The sequence below is a fragment of the Ammodytes marinus genome (genome assembly GCF_949987685.1).
Source record: "Ammodytes marinus genome assembly, chromosome: 22".
Lineage (NCBI taxonomy): Eukaryota > Metazoa > Chordata > Actinopteri > Uranoscopiformes > Ammodytidae > Ammodytes > Ammodytes marinus.
Window position 1 is genome coordinate 6,153,570 of NC_137226.1, and position 19,043 is coordinate 6,172,612.

Consider the following 19,043-nt stretch of genomic DNA (forward strand, 5'->3'; position numbering starts at 1 on the left):
ATCTTATCCAAGAATATTTTATTTTTCAGGTTTTTTTATTTTTATTTATTTTTAAACTGCAAATATAAGTTGTGTCTTTCTCCGGGATCCCTGCCATCCATTCCATCACCAGCCTGGAAAAAGCCTTAATAAACCAAGAATAAAGCTTCTCTTTGGACTTGGACTGTATTCAATATAATGTATGCAACACAGTTGAAAGACGAGGGGGGGGGGTTTCAGTAGGCTAAAACACTATTGCTCCCCATCACCAAAAGCATTGTTCAGATGATACTCCTACAGCAGCTTTTCATGACATTGACAACATTGTTAAACATTTACAATGAATTAAGGGTTTGCTTAATATTGAACATGTATTATCGTAGTTGCAGTCCATATGGAAAAACCCTGTTTAATTTATCTGCTAATAAAATGCTCAGGCATAAGAATAGAATACAATAGACTTGGTTAAATAGACATCAAGGCTGGATTTGAATTCTGTTACAGTATGGTATAATTGACATGTGTTTTTTTTTGTCCATATGCAATAAGCTTGCACCAATACAGTAATATTTGAATTTAGATGTGTTTGTATTTGATTTGATTATTATTACAAATCAATCTATAATCAATCTACAAGAGCTGTGCAGAGGCAGTTTGTAAGATATTTATTCCATAAAAGGCACTCTACTTATTATTATGAGGTCCAATCAAAGTAAAAAGAAGTAAACATGTCAGTGAACTGAAATGTGATCATAGCTTTAGAATGCAGCTGCAGTGTCTTCCATCCGTTGACATTGCAACTGAATCCTCTTCTTATCCACTCTCAACATCAGCTGTGGATTAACACATCTGATTCAGACATATGGCCCCTGTCTTTTAACATGGTCATCAAACCCTTCCTCCTCCTCCAGGTCACCTTCACCCCATAATCCCTCTCTGGCGTGTCAGCCACCAAAATGTCATTTGGCTTATTACATGCTGTCGGTGTACATGGCTGTGGCAGTAACAAGTTTAAAGCGGTGGAGGGGCGACAAGTGCTCCCTTCTTGCATTACTTTTGGAGTGTCCACATCAGGTGGTGGTGGTGGGCAGTCGCTGTTGCACTCAGTGGATGCTGGCGATGTAGCACAGTCTGCTTGAATTCTGCAGCTCTCTGTCGCTGCCTGTGCAGATGGAGCTTCGGGTCGGTCCAAACAACTGCCGCCGGAGGCCGCGGCAACATCAGAAAACCTCTCCACATTTATTTTTCTGATTGTGGTTGTCTGTCTCCTCGGTGTGTCTGAGTGCTGTGCAACTGAAGTGCTCCTTTTGGTCGTTCTGCGTAATACCCTTGGTTGATTTCCAGCGTCAGACACAACAGCAGACTCTGTAGCTTTATTAGTGTGTGTAGTCTTTGGTTGATTAGGCTGGTCTCTTGACCTTGTCTGAAAAGATAATGAGGGGAACTTGCACACGCTGGTTTTCCTGGACGGCTGGGTGTAACTGTCGAGGATGCTTGCGACAGAGTGGCACTTCCTCCTCCCGCCGCGTCTCGCCGGTGGTGCAACTGCAAGTGAACCTTCAAACTGTGGGTTTACCTGCAGGGAAAACATTACAGTGAACAAACAGCTGCATAAATGAAAAAAAAACTTGAGTCACAAATAACTATTTTTTTTCTATGAAATAATGTAACGGAAGGTCAGGTTTATTTAAAACAAGAACTGTATAAATATGTAGATGACTTAGCAGTTGTGGGGCGTGTTGGGGCAGCAGCATCAGAGCAAGACAAGTGACTCAATATTGGATGTCAACAGTAATTTCCATCTTGCAGAGATTTGAGTGCACCCCTACTTCACACCAGCTAGCCTATGTCTGAAATGATCAGTGTTGGTGAAGTGGATTTAAATGGCCTGGATACACCAGAGTTTGCTGAGCAGAGAGTCTTAAAAAGGTTAGGGGTCACTGGTGAGAGACGAAAACACCTATGTAAGGACTTGTTATTGGGACTTGTTGTGATGAAACGACATGTCTATTTGCAGATATTAATACACCTAATACCCACACTGATATAAGACTGTGTGTAAGCGTGTACTAGCAGCTTTGGGGGGAGCCCCCCATGCTCAAATGCTACCACCAAGTCCTCTGTATTGTCTGATGGATGCTCCTGAAATAAACCTTTCTGAAACACAATGATGATGTCCAGCCAAAGTCCTTTGTCTTTGTCAAGCCATGGGGACATTCGGCTACCACATTGGGTCAAAACAGCCCAAACTACAATCTGGAAACAACTTTTGATCCATGAGTCGGAAAAGGACATTTTGATAAAGAAGGCTGGTGCTGTTCTATATACGTACTAGGAATACTAGGAACAGATCCAGTGAAAGTGGACCTGATCAATACAGGATACACAGTGAATCGCATTGTTTTCATCCAGCCATACCTATATACACGTTCAAAATGAGTGAACGACTTACCCAGGAAAGGGAAGTTGAGCTGCTATTTGAGCTGCTTTGTGCTTGTGTCTCTGTGAAGAAGTCTCTGGGATTGATTGCTGCTCGGACTTCAGGCACATTTTGGAGTCTGGCTCCACACAAAGTCCGCTCCAGGAACAGCAGGGGAGGCTTCTCTGTCTTTGAGGCTTTACGCGGCATTAATAGAAATCATTTCAGGAAGACCTGCCGGAACGAAAGCATCCCTAAATCAGTCAAATATATGACTTTTACATTACTTTTCCCATACCCAGATGTAGCCTAGTACACAAAGCCAGCTGTTTACCTTTGAACATTTTCATTCGAGACAGTTGTTAAACATACCTTCATGTGGTTCTTCGCTACCATAACACATAATTAATGCATAGCTGAAGTTAGTAACTCCATTGTCCTTGTTAAATGTAAACCTTTTTTTTGTTTTTCCGTCTTCTTGTTACTTATTTCCCGGTTTTCAACACCGTCGTTTCTGATTGGTTTCATCATGTCTCGTGGTCTTACGTCTAGCTTCTATTGGTGCAAATTCATGGCACGTGATCCAAGTGACAGAGGCAGCACCCACAGCGCCAAAATTCAAAAACGCTTTCCGAATCGACCAGAAGGCATGTAAATATTACCAAATGAAAGAATATTACAGATATCATGCATCTTCACCTCCGTTCATTTTAATTTAGAATATGAACGGAGTGTTACAACTACAAGTGGGAGTCCAGCCAAGCGGAATTGCATGAAACAGCACAGTAATATGAAGGTTTGGCTTTGTCTTGTTTTGCCATTTGTTACAATAGAATGGTTAGCCACCAAGCTAACTTAGCTTAGCTTGCGAAGACAGATACCCGAGTGAGAGTGTTTTAAGGTGAACTGGACTTTCCAGGTGCAATAAATGATTTGTTAAAAAATGTGTATATATTTTGGGTTTAACGGGACAGAAATAAAATGTGCTTTCTTCAAACGATAGCCCGTTTCACGCTATCCGCCCATGTCAAATGGGTGTCAAACCGAACTCAATCTAAGCATCACAGGTTTATGCTTCCATTGCCTTTTTGTTCACATGTGTATTTGTGATAACAAAAAAATCCCAATGTTGTTTGAACAATTACTAACAAGTCTTTAATTCGGCATGCATCACATAAATAATGCAGCGCTTAGTTGCCACCGTCAACGGAAAACTACGGAAGCCCTAAACGTATTTATAACTTACATTTTATTTCCTCTGTAAGTAGTTTTTAATCGGTTGTATTATTTTTTAGATGGAGGCCGTCTAGTTTGTTATCAATAAGCCTTGTTTACTGATAGCCCTAACCAATTTTAATAGATTTAAATAAGTTTAACAGAAGCCATAATATACACTTTGGAAGTTTGCCAAGTACTTAGCGGTTAACGTTTACGCCAAACACGCCGTCATGTAACGGACTGTGGTTCTAGAAGCCAGCAGTCGCCAGGGAACGAAAAACAACTGCTATCCGAAAAAAAATAACCTGCTAAACTGAGCGATTGCACGGCTAAAAAAATACTGAAACGCGGAGCTGAATTTTCATCTTGAGGTTAATTATTGACACAGTCCTTCCTGCCAGTGTGCAGTATGTTCTGACTGATGTTCTACTTGAATTGATTTATTCGTTTCAATCAAAAACGATCAGTGGTAGGAAGAGCGGTCAACTGTTGCCTAGCTAGCTACTATCTATCCATTGACGTCTGTCAGGTAAACGTTAATCCAACAGTAATTCTTGTACGCCCAGTGTGTTGTTATGATTGAAGTTGAACATTTTGAAACAGTTGTTTAGTTTCAAATGTTTGTTCTTTGTGTGTCATTTTTTTTAGCACAGAATACCAGTGAACACCAAGGAGCATTTTCAATGATCTGATGACCATGAGACGGAGCCCAAGGAGACCCCTGATCCTCAGAAGAAGAAAGTTGCCATTTCAGCAAAATGATCTTCCTGCGACAGCTGAGTCGCAAGGCCAGCCCGATGCACCAGGCTCGGACCAAGCTTCGCAATCAGCCTCAGGCCAGTGCTTCCCCGATGGAATCCGCATCATGGATCACCCTTCCATGTCCGATACGCAGGTGGTGGTCATCTCCAAATCGGCAGACCTTCAGAGTGTCATAGGGGCCCTCACCGCCAAGGGCAAAGAGTGCGGCGTCCAGGGACCAAACAAGTTCATCCTCCTCAGTGAGAATGACAGCGGATCTGTCGGTCAGCCCGATGCCGGAGGGGATGACTTCTCTACAAGGGGTGCAGCTGGAGATTCGGTTAAACCAGAACCCATGATCCACTCCCCGGATGCTAAACCTCTCACCGGAATCAAAACATGTACGAAAATAGATCAAGAGATATCGCTAGTAGAAGAAAGTACTTTTTCCTGTCTTTGTTAGACGTCTTTTTTAATCCATCCTTAGTTAAAGAAGTAATGTTATTTGCTTTCTCTTTTTTCAGTGAATAGGGATCTGGATTGTGGCCCTCTAGACGACAGCCTCACCAATATCCAGTGGCTGGGCAGAATGAGCACATGCGCCTTGGAACCGGATGACGCCAAGCAGTTGGCAAACAAGGAGAACCTAAACTCCAATTCACAGACTTTTCAGGTCAGCTGCTTGTTAGTGTTGATGTTAAACTGTCTGCATGGGAACCATTGATCTCAGGCATGTCTCAGCATCTCCCCTAAAACCATCCTTTGAATATACACTTTTCACGCCCAAAATGTTAGCATAATTCACAGCGATCCCCATTGTGCAGAAAACTTGTTCTGATAGATCGGAAATGACTTGTTGCCTCTTAGGTTACAATTACAGTCTGAAGCTGCAATACAAGTTACAAAAGAGAAATAGTTAAACAGAGCCCAAAACATTGCTTTGTACGCTGAAATGCTCTATATTGTAGATGCTGGGTATAATGATTTTTTTACATTTGTATATGTTTACATTCTTTGGAATCCATAAAATAAATTATCCAGGCTAATACATGTAACATATAACCAAGCTTATGCTTTCCTTATTCTTCGTTTTTTGTGCAGGCACAACATCCCCAAATGGATGTAGATGCTGTTCAACAGCCCATGTCTGAGAGGCCGCCGTATTCCTACATGGCCATGATCCAGTTTGCTATCAACAGTCGTAAGAACAGGAGGATGACGCTGAAAGAGATTTACATGTGGATCGAGGACCACTTCCCTTATTTCAGAGAGGTGGCCAAACCGGGATGGAAGGTACTTTTGGTTGATTTTGGGGGGGTACACATGATAAAGAAATTAAAATAAAGATTAAAGTCTTTGAGTAAAACTAAAACACCCATTAAAATAAATGTTGCTAATTCATAATTGCAGAATTCCATCCGCCATAACCTCTCCCTACACGACATGTTCATTCGTGAGACGTCGCCTGATGGTAAAATTTCTTTCTGGACTATCCGCCCTGAGGCCAATCGATGCCTAACTCTCGATCAGGTGTACAAGGTGAGCACAACTGACTTATCACCGTCACCCATTATGTCCCAATTTTTACACCTGTTTTTTTTTTCATTGGCATTTTCAACCAACATAAAAAAAACAAAAAAAATCCCTAAACCAGAGTTACTTTACAGCTCATCTTCTAATTTTCTTATATTCCATGTTGTGCTCTGTTCTTTCAAGATTTATTTTTGATTTGTTGTTTTTCCAATCTGGAATTTTGTTCTCTCTTCTCTCTCTCACACCACACCTTATCTCTACAGCCTGGTTGTGACCCAATGACGGCTCCTGTTCCGGTGCCAATGCTTTTATTTCCCCACCACGTAAGCTGCTTTTATCCTCCTTTCAATTCTTCCGAGGATCACTCTTCATCTCTTCAGGTCAGGCAGAAGGATGCAGAACAGGGACAGAAAAACACAAGAACAAGTCTGCTTTCACATTCCCTTTTTTTTTTAGTTTTTTCTTTCTCTCTTTCTTACTTTCTTCAAGGAGGTGCAGGGAAATCTTTTTGTTATCTGAGCTGCAGGGAAGCTGAAGTCACACAGAAAAGACTACCGGTAGTCCGCTTTAAGACCACATGCCTTGCACAAAATGTATTTTATCATTCCCTCCATAAAGTGATAAAGTGACAGTTAAAAGAGATCTAACTTTCCCCTTTTCCCAGCTTTCCCAACCCTAAAACAATGGAGAGAGTGCAGGTTGTCAGTCAAGTGTAGCCAGGAATGAGGGAACACAGTAAGGTCACTGAGGCAGTACACCTTGACAGTATGAAGTATGTTGATTGTAATTATGTGATTTTAAAATGTTTCCACAGCAACAAAAGAGGATGCTTCCAGATACACGAAAAACACCAACTGGCTCTGGTGAGTTAACAGAGATGGAAGGACTTTAAAGGTTAAAGGTGCACTATGTAACTTTGGCTGTGTCAGAGCCTGAGGTGTGCAACATTTCCTAAGGTATATTCTCCATAGCTGAATGAACAAACTTTATTCACAGGAAAATTGGATACACTGATAGAAGTTAGAAAGCTACCGTAAAAGAAACTGTCTCACTGTTATTGTTTACAGCATTGGGGCCCCCAGTTTTGTTCACAAATATATTCCAATCTAACTTCTGGTTCCAGTTGCGTCAAAATTAATGTTTTGATTCATGCTAATAGGTCTATTCAATACTAAGAACTATGTGTAGAGTAAACATGTTTTGTAAACTAACTGCAGGCTCTGCAGATGTAAACAAATCCCCTACTCTGAAACTGCATAGTGCACCTTTAAACGTGTAAAGAGCCACAAGTCATTGGTTAAGAGTTGTTTTCTTTTCTACCTTCAGAGAGAAGGATTAAGCCCCTCCTCCCTCGAACCGATTCCTACTTGGTTCCCATACAGCTCCCCATGGCCTCGTCCGTCTACCTGCCGCCGTCCACGTCCCACTACCCCCCGTCCTACCATCAGCATAGACACAACAACACGTCAAGAGGGGCCAAGAGAGTGCGCATAGCCCCTAAGGTAACAACACCGTCATGCACTGCAGCATTCTGGCTGAATCACACTGTAGCTGTTGTTCCTAGTGTTTTGAAGTTGTATATTTGAGAAGCGAAGTATTCATTTTTATGACAGAGTATTAGGGCCACATTGAGGGATAAAAATTACGAGAATAATGTAATAATTTTACGAGAAGATTCAACAACAACAAAAAAGTTGGAATATTATGAGAATAAAGTTGTTAAATAAAAAACAAAATACATTTTTCATCATCTGTTCAGGGGAAATACAAGCTTTGCTTTGCCAACATAACGTGTTATGAGAAGTGCATATGAAGGACACTGTAACTGGTTATTATTTGTCTGTGTCTTTTAACAGGTGACACAGGGTGACGCTCCGGCCATGGCTTTGTTTCCTCTGAAGACCAAAAACTTCAATGTGAAGGACGAGCCGGTGAAAGAGGAACCGGTGTGCATTCCGATCATGTGCGAATCCCCTAAACAACCCCTCCCCAAGAGACAGGCCAGCAGCTCGCGACGTAAACAGCGGCTGGTCCACTCCTCCCTCCACGAAGAGCCCGTCCTCCTCTGCCCCGACAACAACACCTTCTTTGACTCTGGCGTGGCCTCCGACGCTTCCACCTTCCACGACATTCGGGACACCATTTTGGAAGAGCACCAACAGCACGAGCAAGGGAGCAGCCCCGACCGGGAATACTCCTTCAAAACGCCCATAAAGAGCCACAGCAGCAGCAACAGCATCAGCAGCCACCTCACGTCCTCCACGCCCAGCAGGCCCCCGTCTGCCTCCGTCCTACTACCAGAGCCCTGGAAGGTCACCCCCGTGGGCAAAGAGAACGTTCTAGACTTCAGCCCCATTCGCACGCCAGGCGGCCCGGCTGTGACCCCCCGGCACGACTACACCACCTTCAGCTTCAACAGCACTCCCTTCAAAGACTTGCCTCTGTTCAGCTCCCCGAGAGAGCTGCTCACGTCGGCTCCGCCCAGTGTGACCGCCGGGCTGACGGACTCCCCGTTGGGATGTGTTAGAAGCAGTTGCTCCAGAGAGTTGCTTCAGATGGGAGGAGGCGCCGCTACGCCCGCTAACCGCTCAGTAGCAGAAGGGCTGGTGCTGGACACAATGAACGACAGCCTGAGCAAGATACTGGTGGACATTAGCTTCTCGGGCCTGGACGATGAGGACCTGGGTATGGCCAATATCAGCTGGTCCGAGTTCATCCCTCAGTTTAAGTAGCACGACGGGCCCAAAAAATACGTTATGTTTAATTTACATGTCATAGACGTGTTCTGTTTTCCAAAAAACACTACAGGTGGGAAAATCGAGAAACAAGGAAACGGCAAAGCAGATGCAAACATAGGAGAAATGGCTCATCTTAAAATGAGCCGATCGACTTTAAACCAAAATTTCTAGAAATTGAAACATTTCTACACTTAAAGTAAGTGTATTTAAAGGAACTTAACATAATTTATTTATAATGAAAACTGAACCTGGCCAGAATAAGACACCAAATACAAGATAGATATAGATAACAAATATTTTATAGCTTTAATGCTTAAGTTAGTGCCAACGTGTTTCACATCGTATAGAGGATATTGGAGTGCATCCGCTCTGCTTTGCTGTTTTCTGGCTGCTGCTGCTACTTGGGATACAGTGTATAACATGTATGTATGACTGGGCTGCTTTAATTTTGGTTATATAAGGTCAAATTATAGCAAGCTGCTCACTTGTCGTCCTTCACATTGGATGTTTCTCTCCACCTCCAGCTCAACATATTCTTTGATTCCATCACTCGGTCGGTTTTACTGTCTGTTTTATTCACTCTTTTTTTTCTCTGTAAAAATATCACATCCTTCCATCCTTTCTTTTATCATTAACCCTACCTGTCATATCTGTTCTGTACAGACATGTGTCTTTTAAGTATATATCTATGTATGTTGATTTGCACATTTTAATATATAATTTAGCTTTTTTACATATGTAAATGGTAAAGACGATATATTGCCCGTTAAGCCAGCGAGATGCTTCCCAGCCGTTTGGTTCTGGTGGCCTCCTGGAATAGAATTTTAGATTGTGATGCAGGATTGTTAGCAATAAAAAAATAAAAAAGTAATAAAAGAAAATAGCACTAACAGCAGTAGGATTGTCTTTGTATATTAACTGTAGAACTGCATTCACCTTTGTGATTCATAAGTCTGCTAGCCTCAGCCTAAGGTCACTTTGTAGCTGCACAGAGGGACATTTTTGCATGCAGTGACTCCTCGTGTCATCAACATATTTGGGAACATTACAGCAAATATTTTAGTATCTGTCTGTCTAGCTCGTATCGTATTGGTCGTCAGAATAGATGCAATTTTTCTGTAAGCGCATATGGGAACGCAGGGGGGAAAAGCGCTCCAAGTGGGACAGGTTTTATTTCTTTTGCAGCACCATCTTTGGAGGTTAGAATGTGACATATACGCCACAAAATAATGTATGGCTTTAATAAGTATTCCTTCGGGTTTGTTAGCATGTGTGTTTTATATGTGAGAGGATTTTGCATTGCAGTGAGTTGACCCGTTTACAAAGGGTGCTGAATGACATGCATGAGTGAAACATGGTGGTTTCTCGCGAACAGTTTGTCAAAGCCAATGCCTTGTCCTGTTTTTCTGAAGTTGGTGTTTCTATATGACTGTATAATAAATCTATTGGTGTCGGTGCCTCATACAGCATGAAGGGGATTTTATTCAGTCAAGTTTGACCATTAATAATACACTTTAATTTGCCTTGTTCAGCTCATTTCTATACTAGCTGCAGTACAGCAGTGTTGAGTCCCATGTATGGTGCATTTTACCTTAAAGACTGCATAGCAAGGTTACATCGTTTTTTTTATCTATAAATGAAAAAAAGCTGAAGACATGTCTCTGTGGTTAAAAAAATACTTTATTGGTCCCTACAGAACATTGTATAAAAAACAGCTTTTGAGCAGAGCTTTAGATGTTCATGAAGAATGATGGGGAAAGGTCATTTGTATTCCAGTGAATGACAAGAACAAAATGACACTTCAGTTACGTCAAACATAAGCTACATACTATGTTATTCAGTTGTAAATGTAACATTCTACAAGCGTGTTTGGACACGCTTCCTTTTTTCCAGTATCGTTGCAGGAATTATTTTGATCATAGCACCTTAGAATTATTTTAGTATCAAAATGGACATGTTTCAAACTGTAAACAACAAGTTCTAGGTCTTGTTAAAGGGGTTTCCACTATCCAGCGAGTCAGTAGAATGCAGTCTTCTTCAGAATGTCTGGACTTCCTGTTGAGCCACTTCTAGGAGGATCTGCAGCTGTTTGCTGCAGTAGTCTGGGGACATTGAAGAGAGTCAGAATTATGAGCAGGTTGAGAAGGATTTTCAGTCCTGGCTAAATGTGGATCACTGTCTACAGTGGGGTGTATTCAGACATGGGCTGTATGGGCCAATTTGAAATTGAAACAATGTTAAGATTGTGACTCACTGTTAGTCACTGACACCTATATTTCACACATACAACTTGTTTAGCAAAGTACAGCTTTTTTGCAAAATGTCTACCTTCTGTTGCATTTAACATTAAATGAATTATAAACTCATGGTGTTTTTATGCCGATGTTGGTGTGACGTACCGAAGACGCGTCTCAATCTATGGGGCAAGCGATATCGATGGACGGTCACATAGTAAACCGGGACCCCGGTCAGTGTGAGAAAACAGCTTCGGCCTGTGTTCCAGGGGTCTGAGTACAGAGATAGACCCACAATGAAGAAGCAGACCACGGTGAAGGTGACGGCGATGACCAGGGGCACCTTTGGGTTATCAGAAAAGAGCAAACAAAATAGTGTTTGGTCAGTTTATTGTACAGAGGTTATATAGGCTGCTGTACAGTTCATCACAATAACCACAGACAGACATACAAACCTTAAAAGGTCTCGGGTGGAGGGGGAAGCGATATCGGTGGATGAGCATCCCCAGGGTTGCCAAGGCGATGAAGAACCAGCGAGCAAAGGAGGCGAAGTTGATGAGTTGGTAGATCTCACCATTGATTAGCATCAACACCGTCAGGGGGTACTGGAGACAGACCATACAAATATAATGGTGTTTCCACAGTCTACTGCTTTATTTATATTGACCAAAGCACATTTAGTACCATTCATAATTTTCTATAATTTTGTTTTGCCATATGGAAACAAGTTTAGGTACCGGTTCCCAAAGAGCATCATTTCACAGTAATGGAAGAACAATTCCAAAGAAGGGCTGGAGTTGTGTGATACGTATGCTGCAGAATTGGAAAAGGTAGAGTCCAATTTCTTAACAATAAACAGTTGGAATTGTAAACAAGTGGTTATTGACGGCACATTAACATAAAACTAATACAATAAGTTAATTGCACTACAGTTGAGCACTGAATGGGTGCTCCATATCCAGAGTTAGAGTCTCAGCAATGAATTGTTTTAACGTATATGACCATTTTTCTCAAGAATACATATTGCATCTTGCAAATATAAAATGCATATCCCTGTCAAAAATGTACATATATTGTGTTTAAATCTTTTATATTAGGCCTATGAAATAATAGCCTTGTCTTGATATGGTCATGAACTGAAAAAGGCTGGTATAAAATTGTCAGCATTAGTTTAACTGATCTTTATAGTGTGTAAAAAGTACTTTACCAGGAGCAGCACTGCAGGCAAAGGTGTACGTCTACGGATGTGAATCATGGAAAAGATTGGAGGCCAGTGTCCCTCTCTGGCTCCCACAAACAGCATCCTGTCACACACACAAAACAGCAGAAAAGACTTACAACCGGGCCGTCGGCAGTCATTCTGGGCTGATTTAAAGCACACAGAAAATGACAATAATAACCTTTCTGTGCCCAGATTACCTGGGTGACCCAAAGAAGCCTCCGTTGAGCGCGCCGAGGCAGGACAGGGCCACAAGAATGGGAATGACGGAAGACATTCCCTGGAGAGCGCGGTTTGCAAACGTCTGCAGGGATTAGAAGCAACATTTAAAACACACGACGTATATTTTTTATCTGTAAAATACAGGATGAAATCTATGGATAAGCACTGACCACAGCCACGGCATCAGATAGCAGCAGCTCAGCGGGGGTCATCATGGTGTAGTAAGCCACGTTAACGAGCACGTAACACACTGTCACTGTCACCATGGAGAAGATTATTGCCAGTGGGATCGTTCTGACAACACAGGACACACACACACACACACACACACACACACACACAGATATATAGTAGTGTTTTTAACATGGCTTCTAAAAAGAGATTGACTGGCGAACATGCAGTATGTCAGAAGTAAAATACCTATTTGGGTTTATGACCTCTTCTGTGACAAAGTTCAAATAAAACCTGGGGGAAGAAAGCACAAAAGCATAACATTAAGTATTTTCTTTATTACTGTTTAATATACTGTCATAGAGACTCCATATATGGTCAAAGGAGACAGTGAAGAGTGCCAGTGTGTATGCTCGCTGCTGCAAGAAATGCCATAACATGCAATGCAATAAATTACCATCCACCGTAGGCATAAAGACCATTATAGAAGGCCAGGGGCAACTTATCCAATGTCAATGACTCAACTTCAAACCCATTCTGGAAATTCTCCGTCTTTCCTGAAGAAAGAAGAAGATTCAGAGAGAGAGAGAGAGAGAGAGAGAGAGAGAGTAGCAGAGCATTATCAACAAGTCAATGTCATTTGAAGGGACATATATATATACCCTCTAAGAGTAACGATTGCATATGTGTACCTTTGGCCAGTGCGATAATACCAGGGATGATGATGAGGACCAGAGCAAACATCTTAACAAAAGTCAAGGTGACTTGAGTGCGAGAGGCCAAGGTCACACTCCAGCAGTTGACTGCAACCACGAACGCTAAAGAGACAAGGAAGGTTTATCTACAGTGTATTTCCCTTCAATGACATACAGAGTTATTTAATAGTATTGTGGATAGACGTAGGAGGTATAAAATGACTCACTCAGTCCGAGGATGCTGACGACTTTGATGAGCACCGTGGGAGGAGTGCAAGGTTCAAAGAAGGGCTCGACTACGTATCGGCCAAAAGCCAGGGACACATAGGAAGCCACAGCTGGCCTGGAAAGAGTCAAAGGTGCTTGTTGCGTGAGTGTGATTTGACTTTATGTCAGGACAAAGGGAAACCAACCAACCTGATGAATAGGAACTCGACCCAGAGCCGTAGAAAGGCAGGCAGTGGCCCCAGCGTCTCCAATAGATAAGTGTAGTGGCCCCCTGATTTTGTAAAACTGGTGCCCAGTTCAGCATAGCAAAGGGCCCCTGATGCGACAAAGAAAAGAACATCAAAAACACGTGAAATGAATACGTTTTGAAGTGTTCATAGTCCTAAGGTTTATAGATAGATTCAGTGTTTATGTTTGCCCTGTGCTGCTGTTTGTATTGTAGGCCTATTGTCAGGCTTTGCGTTGGTCAGCAGGCTAGCCTACACATTTCCTTCATGACAATCAGTACTTTACTGATCGTAGAATCGCTCCAGTCCTGCTTAAGAATAAATTACTCTCTGTGTTCAAAAATACACATTTCAGGGATTAATTAATACAATTAATAATAAATATTCTGTTTTAGGTTCTTACCAATCTGGAAATGACCCCTTGGGTCGTTTCAAAATCAATGTACTGTCTAATACTGTGTCTCCTCCAATTGCAGACTCAGCTGGTAGACTTTCTGACCTTTACATGGGACCCTTAGTTAAGTACCTAACTAACTACACAGTCAATAGCAACTTGGCTCTCCAGACTGGATTCAATGACAAAAACTAATGGTTGGAATGGGTAAAGTACACTGCCCGTTCTACTGCCAAAACTGATTGCCTTGCTTGTGCTAAAGCTAGACCCGTACTAGGTACAGCCCCATTTAAATTGATGAATGAAACTGACCATGAAGGTTTGAAATGTGTAATTAAACTGTTTAAGGTTGCTTCTTTCCCTGACTCTGATAAATGCAAACCACTGAGCCTAATGTTTCCCTCTGTGTCACATGCTGATGTTCCACCTTCCATTGTAGTGTATGCTGGTAATTATTCATGCTTCAAGAGAACAGGCCAAGGGCCTGATGTTAAGAATTTACCTAATGCGTATTGTGCTACCACAATCGATGTTTCCCTTGACCCTGACTTCCTGCAACAGACCCAGCCCAGAGCAGACTTGTGGTGGTTGTGCGGTGATCGCAAACTACGTGACTTGCTCCCAGTCAGGTGGACAGGCACCTGTGCTATTGCCCAATTACTCATGCCCTTCCGTCTGATACCATTTGATTTTGATAAGCTTCTTAAAAGACTGCCCCCTCGTTCTAAGAAAAAGTTGAGACCGAAGCGTAGTGACAAGGCCGGAGGGGCTTTTGATTCCTATGTGTACATTGACGCTATTGGTGTTCTCCGTGGAGTCCCTGACGAGTTCAAGGCACAAAACCAGATTGCTGCCGGCTTTGCATCACTATTCTTTTGGGTAACTGTAAATAAGAATGTTGACTGGATTAACTACATTCACTACAACCAACAGCGGTTTGTGAATTTCACCAGAGATGCTATTAAAGGCATTGCTGAACAACTCGGTCCCACATCCCTGATGGCCTGGCAGAACAGAATGGCCCTTGACATGTTACTTGCAGAGAAGGGTGGTGTGTGTAAGATGTTTGACGATTACTGCTGCACAGCTATCCCCTTTAACACTGATGACGGCGGTGTTATCAGTGAGGCATTGGCAGGACTCACATCCATGTCCAATGAACTAGCAACAAATTCAGGTATTGACGAACCCCTAGGAGACTGGTTTGATGCGCAATTTGGTAAATACAAAGACATGATTGTCTCCCTGTTAATGTCCAGTGCCTGTTTCCTTGGCATAATTGTTTGCTGTGGCTGTTGTCTCATCCCCTGTCTTCGGACTTTGGTGAACCGTCTTATCACTACAGCACTCACTACTGAGAAGGCCCCTCCCCCGTACCAGATGCCCTTGCTGAGTGTAATAACAGATGCTTCAGAAGCTGATGAGTCAGAGAATGAAGACTCTGCAGAGGAGTTCACCCCTTAGAGTGAATTACTCTTTGTTACATTCATTTCCCCTATGATTGCTAGGTGGGCAAGACTTATATTGATCTTTGTTCCAACCTCTATTTAGCTTAATTAGAAATACGTTATTACGTATTTAAAGAGGGGATTTGTCAGGATTTTAATTTTTTAATATTAATGATGCTAGGACCACTATCATTAATTTGCATTTACTCTTATATAACCTAACTAACAATCGATACATTCATAACAAGTGATCTAAAATGTTCTCATGTCAGGCCCTGGAGCAGGGACAGTTAGAAGGGAGTTAAATAGCACAAAACTTCCCAGAAAATGAGGCCAGAAAAGGGACAGATGTATCTATCTTAAACAAAGGCCTACTGTATTTTCCTGACTCAGCTGACCAAACCATAGATACAAGAAGATACAAGAGAACAAGATAGACCAATCAATAGACTTTGTCAAGATATGTTAAAAAGCCTTGCTGTCGAAAAGGCTCATTACTTTCTTTGTCTGTCACTGACTCCTGCATCACCTGTCCTGTGATCTCACTTCATTAAACAACACCTGAGAACTCTGAAACTTTTTTCCAGTCATCTTTTATTTTTTTACCTTCCATACATCCGAACAAAAGAACACGAGATATTATAGTTTTAATATAACACATAGGAAATTAACAAATTACCAGGAGGATCAAGCATCTTACCAAACAAGGAGAGGAGGCCACACAGAGCCCAGACCAGCAGAGAGAGCCCCACACTGCCACTGTTCATCAGGACGCCCTTGGGTGCAATGAAGATCCCGCTGCCCACCACCGTACCTATGATGAAACACACCGCAGGCAGCAGGCCGATCTCTCTCCGCAGGCGCACCACTTCTTTCTGATCCTCCTCCTCTTTCTTCATTTGGGTCCCCGCCATGTTTCTGTGGCTGAAAATTCAATCAGAATCAGGTTCATTGTTTGGTACGTTCAGACATATCATTTGTCATGGGTATGATGGAGCACACAGTGAACAAACAATACAAATAAACAAAGAGGGAAGCAAGTCCAATGATGTTAACAGAAAATGCACTATAGGAAATATTATGAAAGGAAATATGTGCAATTATCTTTTCTTTTCAAAAGAAGAGCTGTACAGTTGTGCAAAAGTGTGCAGAATGAACTCAAATGTGCAAAAGGATCCCAGTTTGAAAACTGATAAGAATGTGAGGAGGTATCTGACCATGCCTATATAGTTTCCTTGATGCTGCAAATGTGAAGTTTACATTAACATTTAAAGTTAGTCTTACAAACTTCATTTCTTACCTCTTCTCTGTGTCCTTTTGGTTACTGCTACACAACAAAGACGGCAGCAGAATCCTTCTCCCCTTCACCCACAAACAAAAAATCCAAGCAGGTCTCTTTGTGCTTCCTATTAACCCTTCCTGATGTACAACTATGTGGAAGTTTAGTGCATTTGCATGAAGCTGTGATAGGAGGAGGTGATAACAGTTGCAACAACAAGGCCTCACAGCTCCCAATACATGATCTTGCTTGTTTTTTTTCTCCCCTCATTGGCTGTTACCCCACCACCCCAGCCCGGGCACGGAACAAAGCCAGCACTCTTCCCAGCTTCGGCAAGTAATTACCGCAGTTTAGGTGTTGCCACTTTCCCTGCTTTGTACTGTTGGTGTGTGTGTGTGTGTGTGTGTGTGTGTGTGTGTGTGTGTGTGTGTGTGTGTGTGTGTGTGTGTGCGCACACAGCTTGATAGAGGCCTTTTTGGGGCTCTTGGGGGGAAAAAGGGTCAGTGTTGCAGAGGCAGCTGCACAGGCTGCAGGAGGGCTACTTTCAATAACAAGATTTCATGATTTGCTTTATTTTCTTTCACAGCTGCACTTGCATGCAAAAATGAAACAAAATGCAGTTTCTCACCATGCTCCAACAGGGTTAAAAAGGCAGGAATAATTAAATAATTAAAAATGATCAGTCTCTCACATAAAAAAAACAACAGACATCAGTTTCAACAATAGGTTTTAACAGACATCCTCAGTTTTATTCTATGTTATTCTGATCTACATTGTTTTTCTTTTTTAATGCACACTTGAAGTCCAACCTGAAATACTTGTTCAATGTTTCTGCCAAGATCAAACAGGTCTCTCGTTACAGCTCAGTATGAGAGGCAACGGAAAACAGACACAACTTACTGAGGCCACTCTATTAGGCTTGTTTTTCTTTTGTTTCACTTGACTGACCACTGGCTGTATATGCATGTCACTTTCACTTCATCAGCGACAGCTCTGCTTGTTAAAATTCCTCCGCACGACGTCTCTGTTTTGTTAAGAACGGCCAACGAGCTTTAGAGATGCCGAAATGGTGGATGTTTGTGGGAATTTCCTGCTGTTAGATTCAATAAACATAAAAGTTAAACTCTGAGTTCAGAGCTCTTATTTTTCTTATCCAGCGCTACATTGCATTGCTTCATGTCACAATGACAATTCTGGACATGCACAGTGCACACCACAGTACAGCCAGAGACTAGGATTTATTCAAAGAGAGTATGCATGAGATGAATGGTGAGATGTCATTTGTATGTTGGCGCTGTATCAACACAAAGCAAATGTATGCAAATGTTCCTGTCATTCTTGTCTGTTTTTTAAATTTTGTTATTGATATTTCATTCATATATGTATATATTATAAATGATATTGCATCCCCTGTAGAATTCCAAATGACTGAATGATGTTTTTTCTCCCTTTGACCAGCAGAGGGAACTAAAGTATTTCACTTGCTAAGAGGGATTCTATTTACTCCAAGCTGCCTGCACTCTATTTTCTTACCAGAAGATGGCGACCTCAGCTCACATTTGTTTTTATATCAATTACCACTGACACCTATCTCTCTCCCAGGTGAGGCCCTGGGAAGATTCGAGCATCACACTGTCAAGTCCCAGGGCAGGATTAAATTTAGCCCCTCTCTCAACGGGTAAGCCTGCTGCCAGCTCACATCCCCCCTTAGGGAATTGGGAGCTGTTTTCCACCTAACCTCCCCAGATCCCTGCCCAGTCAAGTGGAGGCCAAACCAGACCCAACTGTTCCCCCCCCCCCCCCCCCCAATAGACTTATCATGTGCCCTGATTTTTTCCCATGAGCCTTGTTTGCAGGAAGGTCCCAACCTGAGCTTTTTTCCATTTTGTCTCTGGTTGTCAACGTGTGGTTTGAAATGGTAAAAAAAAGTACACAAGGACTTCCAGGGAAAACCAGAAAGAGTTTAGTTTAAATTTCATCTGAAATTCAGTAGAAACATAGATAGATAGATAGATAGATAGATAGATAGATAGATAGATAGATAGATAGATAGATAGATAGATAGATAGATAGATAGATAGATAGATAGATAGATAGATAGATAGATAGATAGATAGATAGATAGATAGATAGATAGATAGATAGATAGATAGATAGATAGATAGATAGATGGATAGATTTCTTTATTTGAGGGACATAGAACAGTAATGAACATGTACATGTAAATACGCAAGATCATAGCCAGAGGCTTATTTCCATCTTCAGTCCCTTGGCAGGTTGATAGGTAAATAAACATAT

At 41.9% G+C, this 19,043-nt stretch overlaps 3 protein-coding genes across 3 annotated transcripts; 1 reads left to right on the plus strand and 2 right to left on the minus strand.

The window, feature by feature from the left end:
• Positions 1–629: 629 nt before the first annotated feature.
• Positions 630–2,890, minus strand: rhno1 (RAD9-HUS1-RAD1 interacting nuclear orphan 1). Its single transcript, XM_080050746.1, has 3 exons — positions 2,771–2,890; positions 2,432–2,632; positions 630–1,555 (listed from the first exon to the last, which is right to left on the minus strand). Exons 2-3 carry the CDS (start codon positions 2,606–2,608, stop codon positions 809–811), a joined length of 924 nt encoding a protein of 307 aa, XP_079906872.1. The 5' UTR covers positions 2,609–2,632; positions 2,771–2,890; the 3' UTR covers positions 630–808.
• A 1,417-nt stretch (positions 2,891–4,307) lies between these two features.
• Positions 4,308–9,985, plus strand: foxm1 (forkhead box M1; the record flags this gene model as incomplete). Its single annotated transcript, XM_080050682.1, has 8 exons — positions 4,308–4,758; positions 4,882–5,030; positions 5,459–5,650; positions 5,768–5,896; positions 6,154–6,213; positions 6,705–6,753; positions 7,217–7,392; positions 7,747–9,985. The coding sequence occupies 8 exons, from the start codon at positions 4,308–4,310 to the stop codon at positions 8,620–8,622; spliced, it is 2,082 nt and encodes a 693-aa protein (XP_079906808.1). The 3' UTR covers positions 8,623–9,985.
• A 680-nt stretch (positions 9,986–10,665) lies between these two features.
• On the minus strand, positions 10,666–16,380 carry LOC307268355 (cystine/glutamate transporter; the record flags this gene model as incomplete). Its single annotated transcript, XM_080050941.1, has 12 exons — positions 10,666–10,730; positions 11,028–11,205; positions 11,318–11,467; positions 12,070–12,166; positions 12,282–12,385; positions 12,474–12,597; positions 12,724–12,768; positions 12,932–13,031; positions 13,167–13,292; positions 13,397–13,512; positions 13,587–13,713; positions 16,167–16,380. The coding sequence occupies 12 exons, from the start codon at positions 16,378–16,380 to the stop codon at positions 10,666–10,668; spliced, it is 1,446 nt and encodes a 481-aa protein (XP_079907067.1).
• Positions 16,381–19,043: the final 2,663 nt, after the last annotated feature.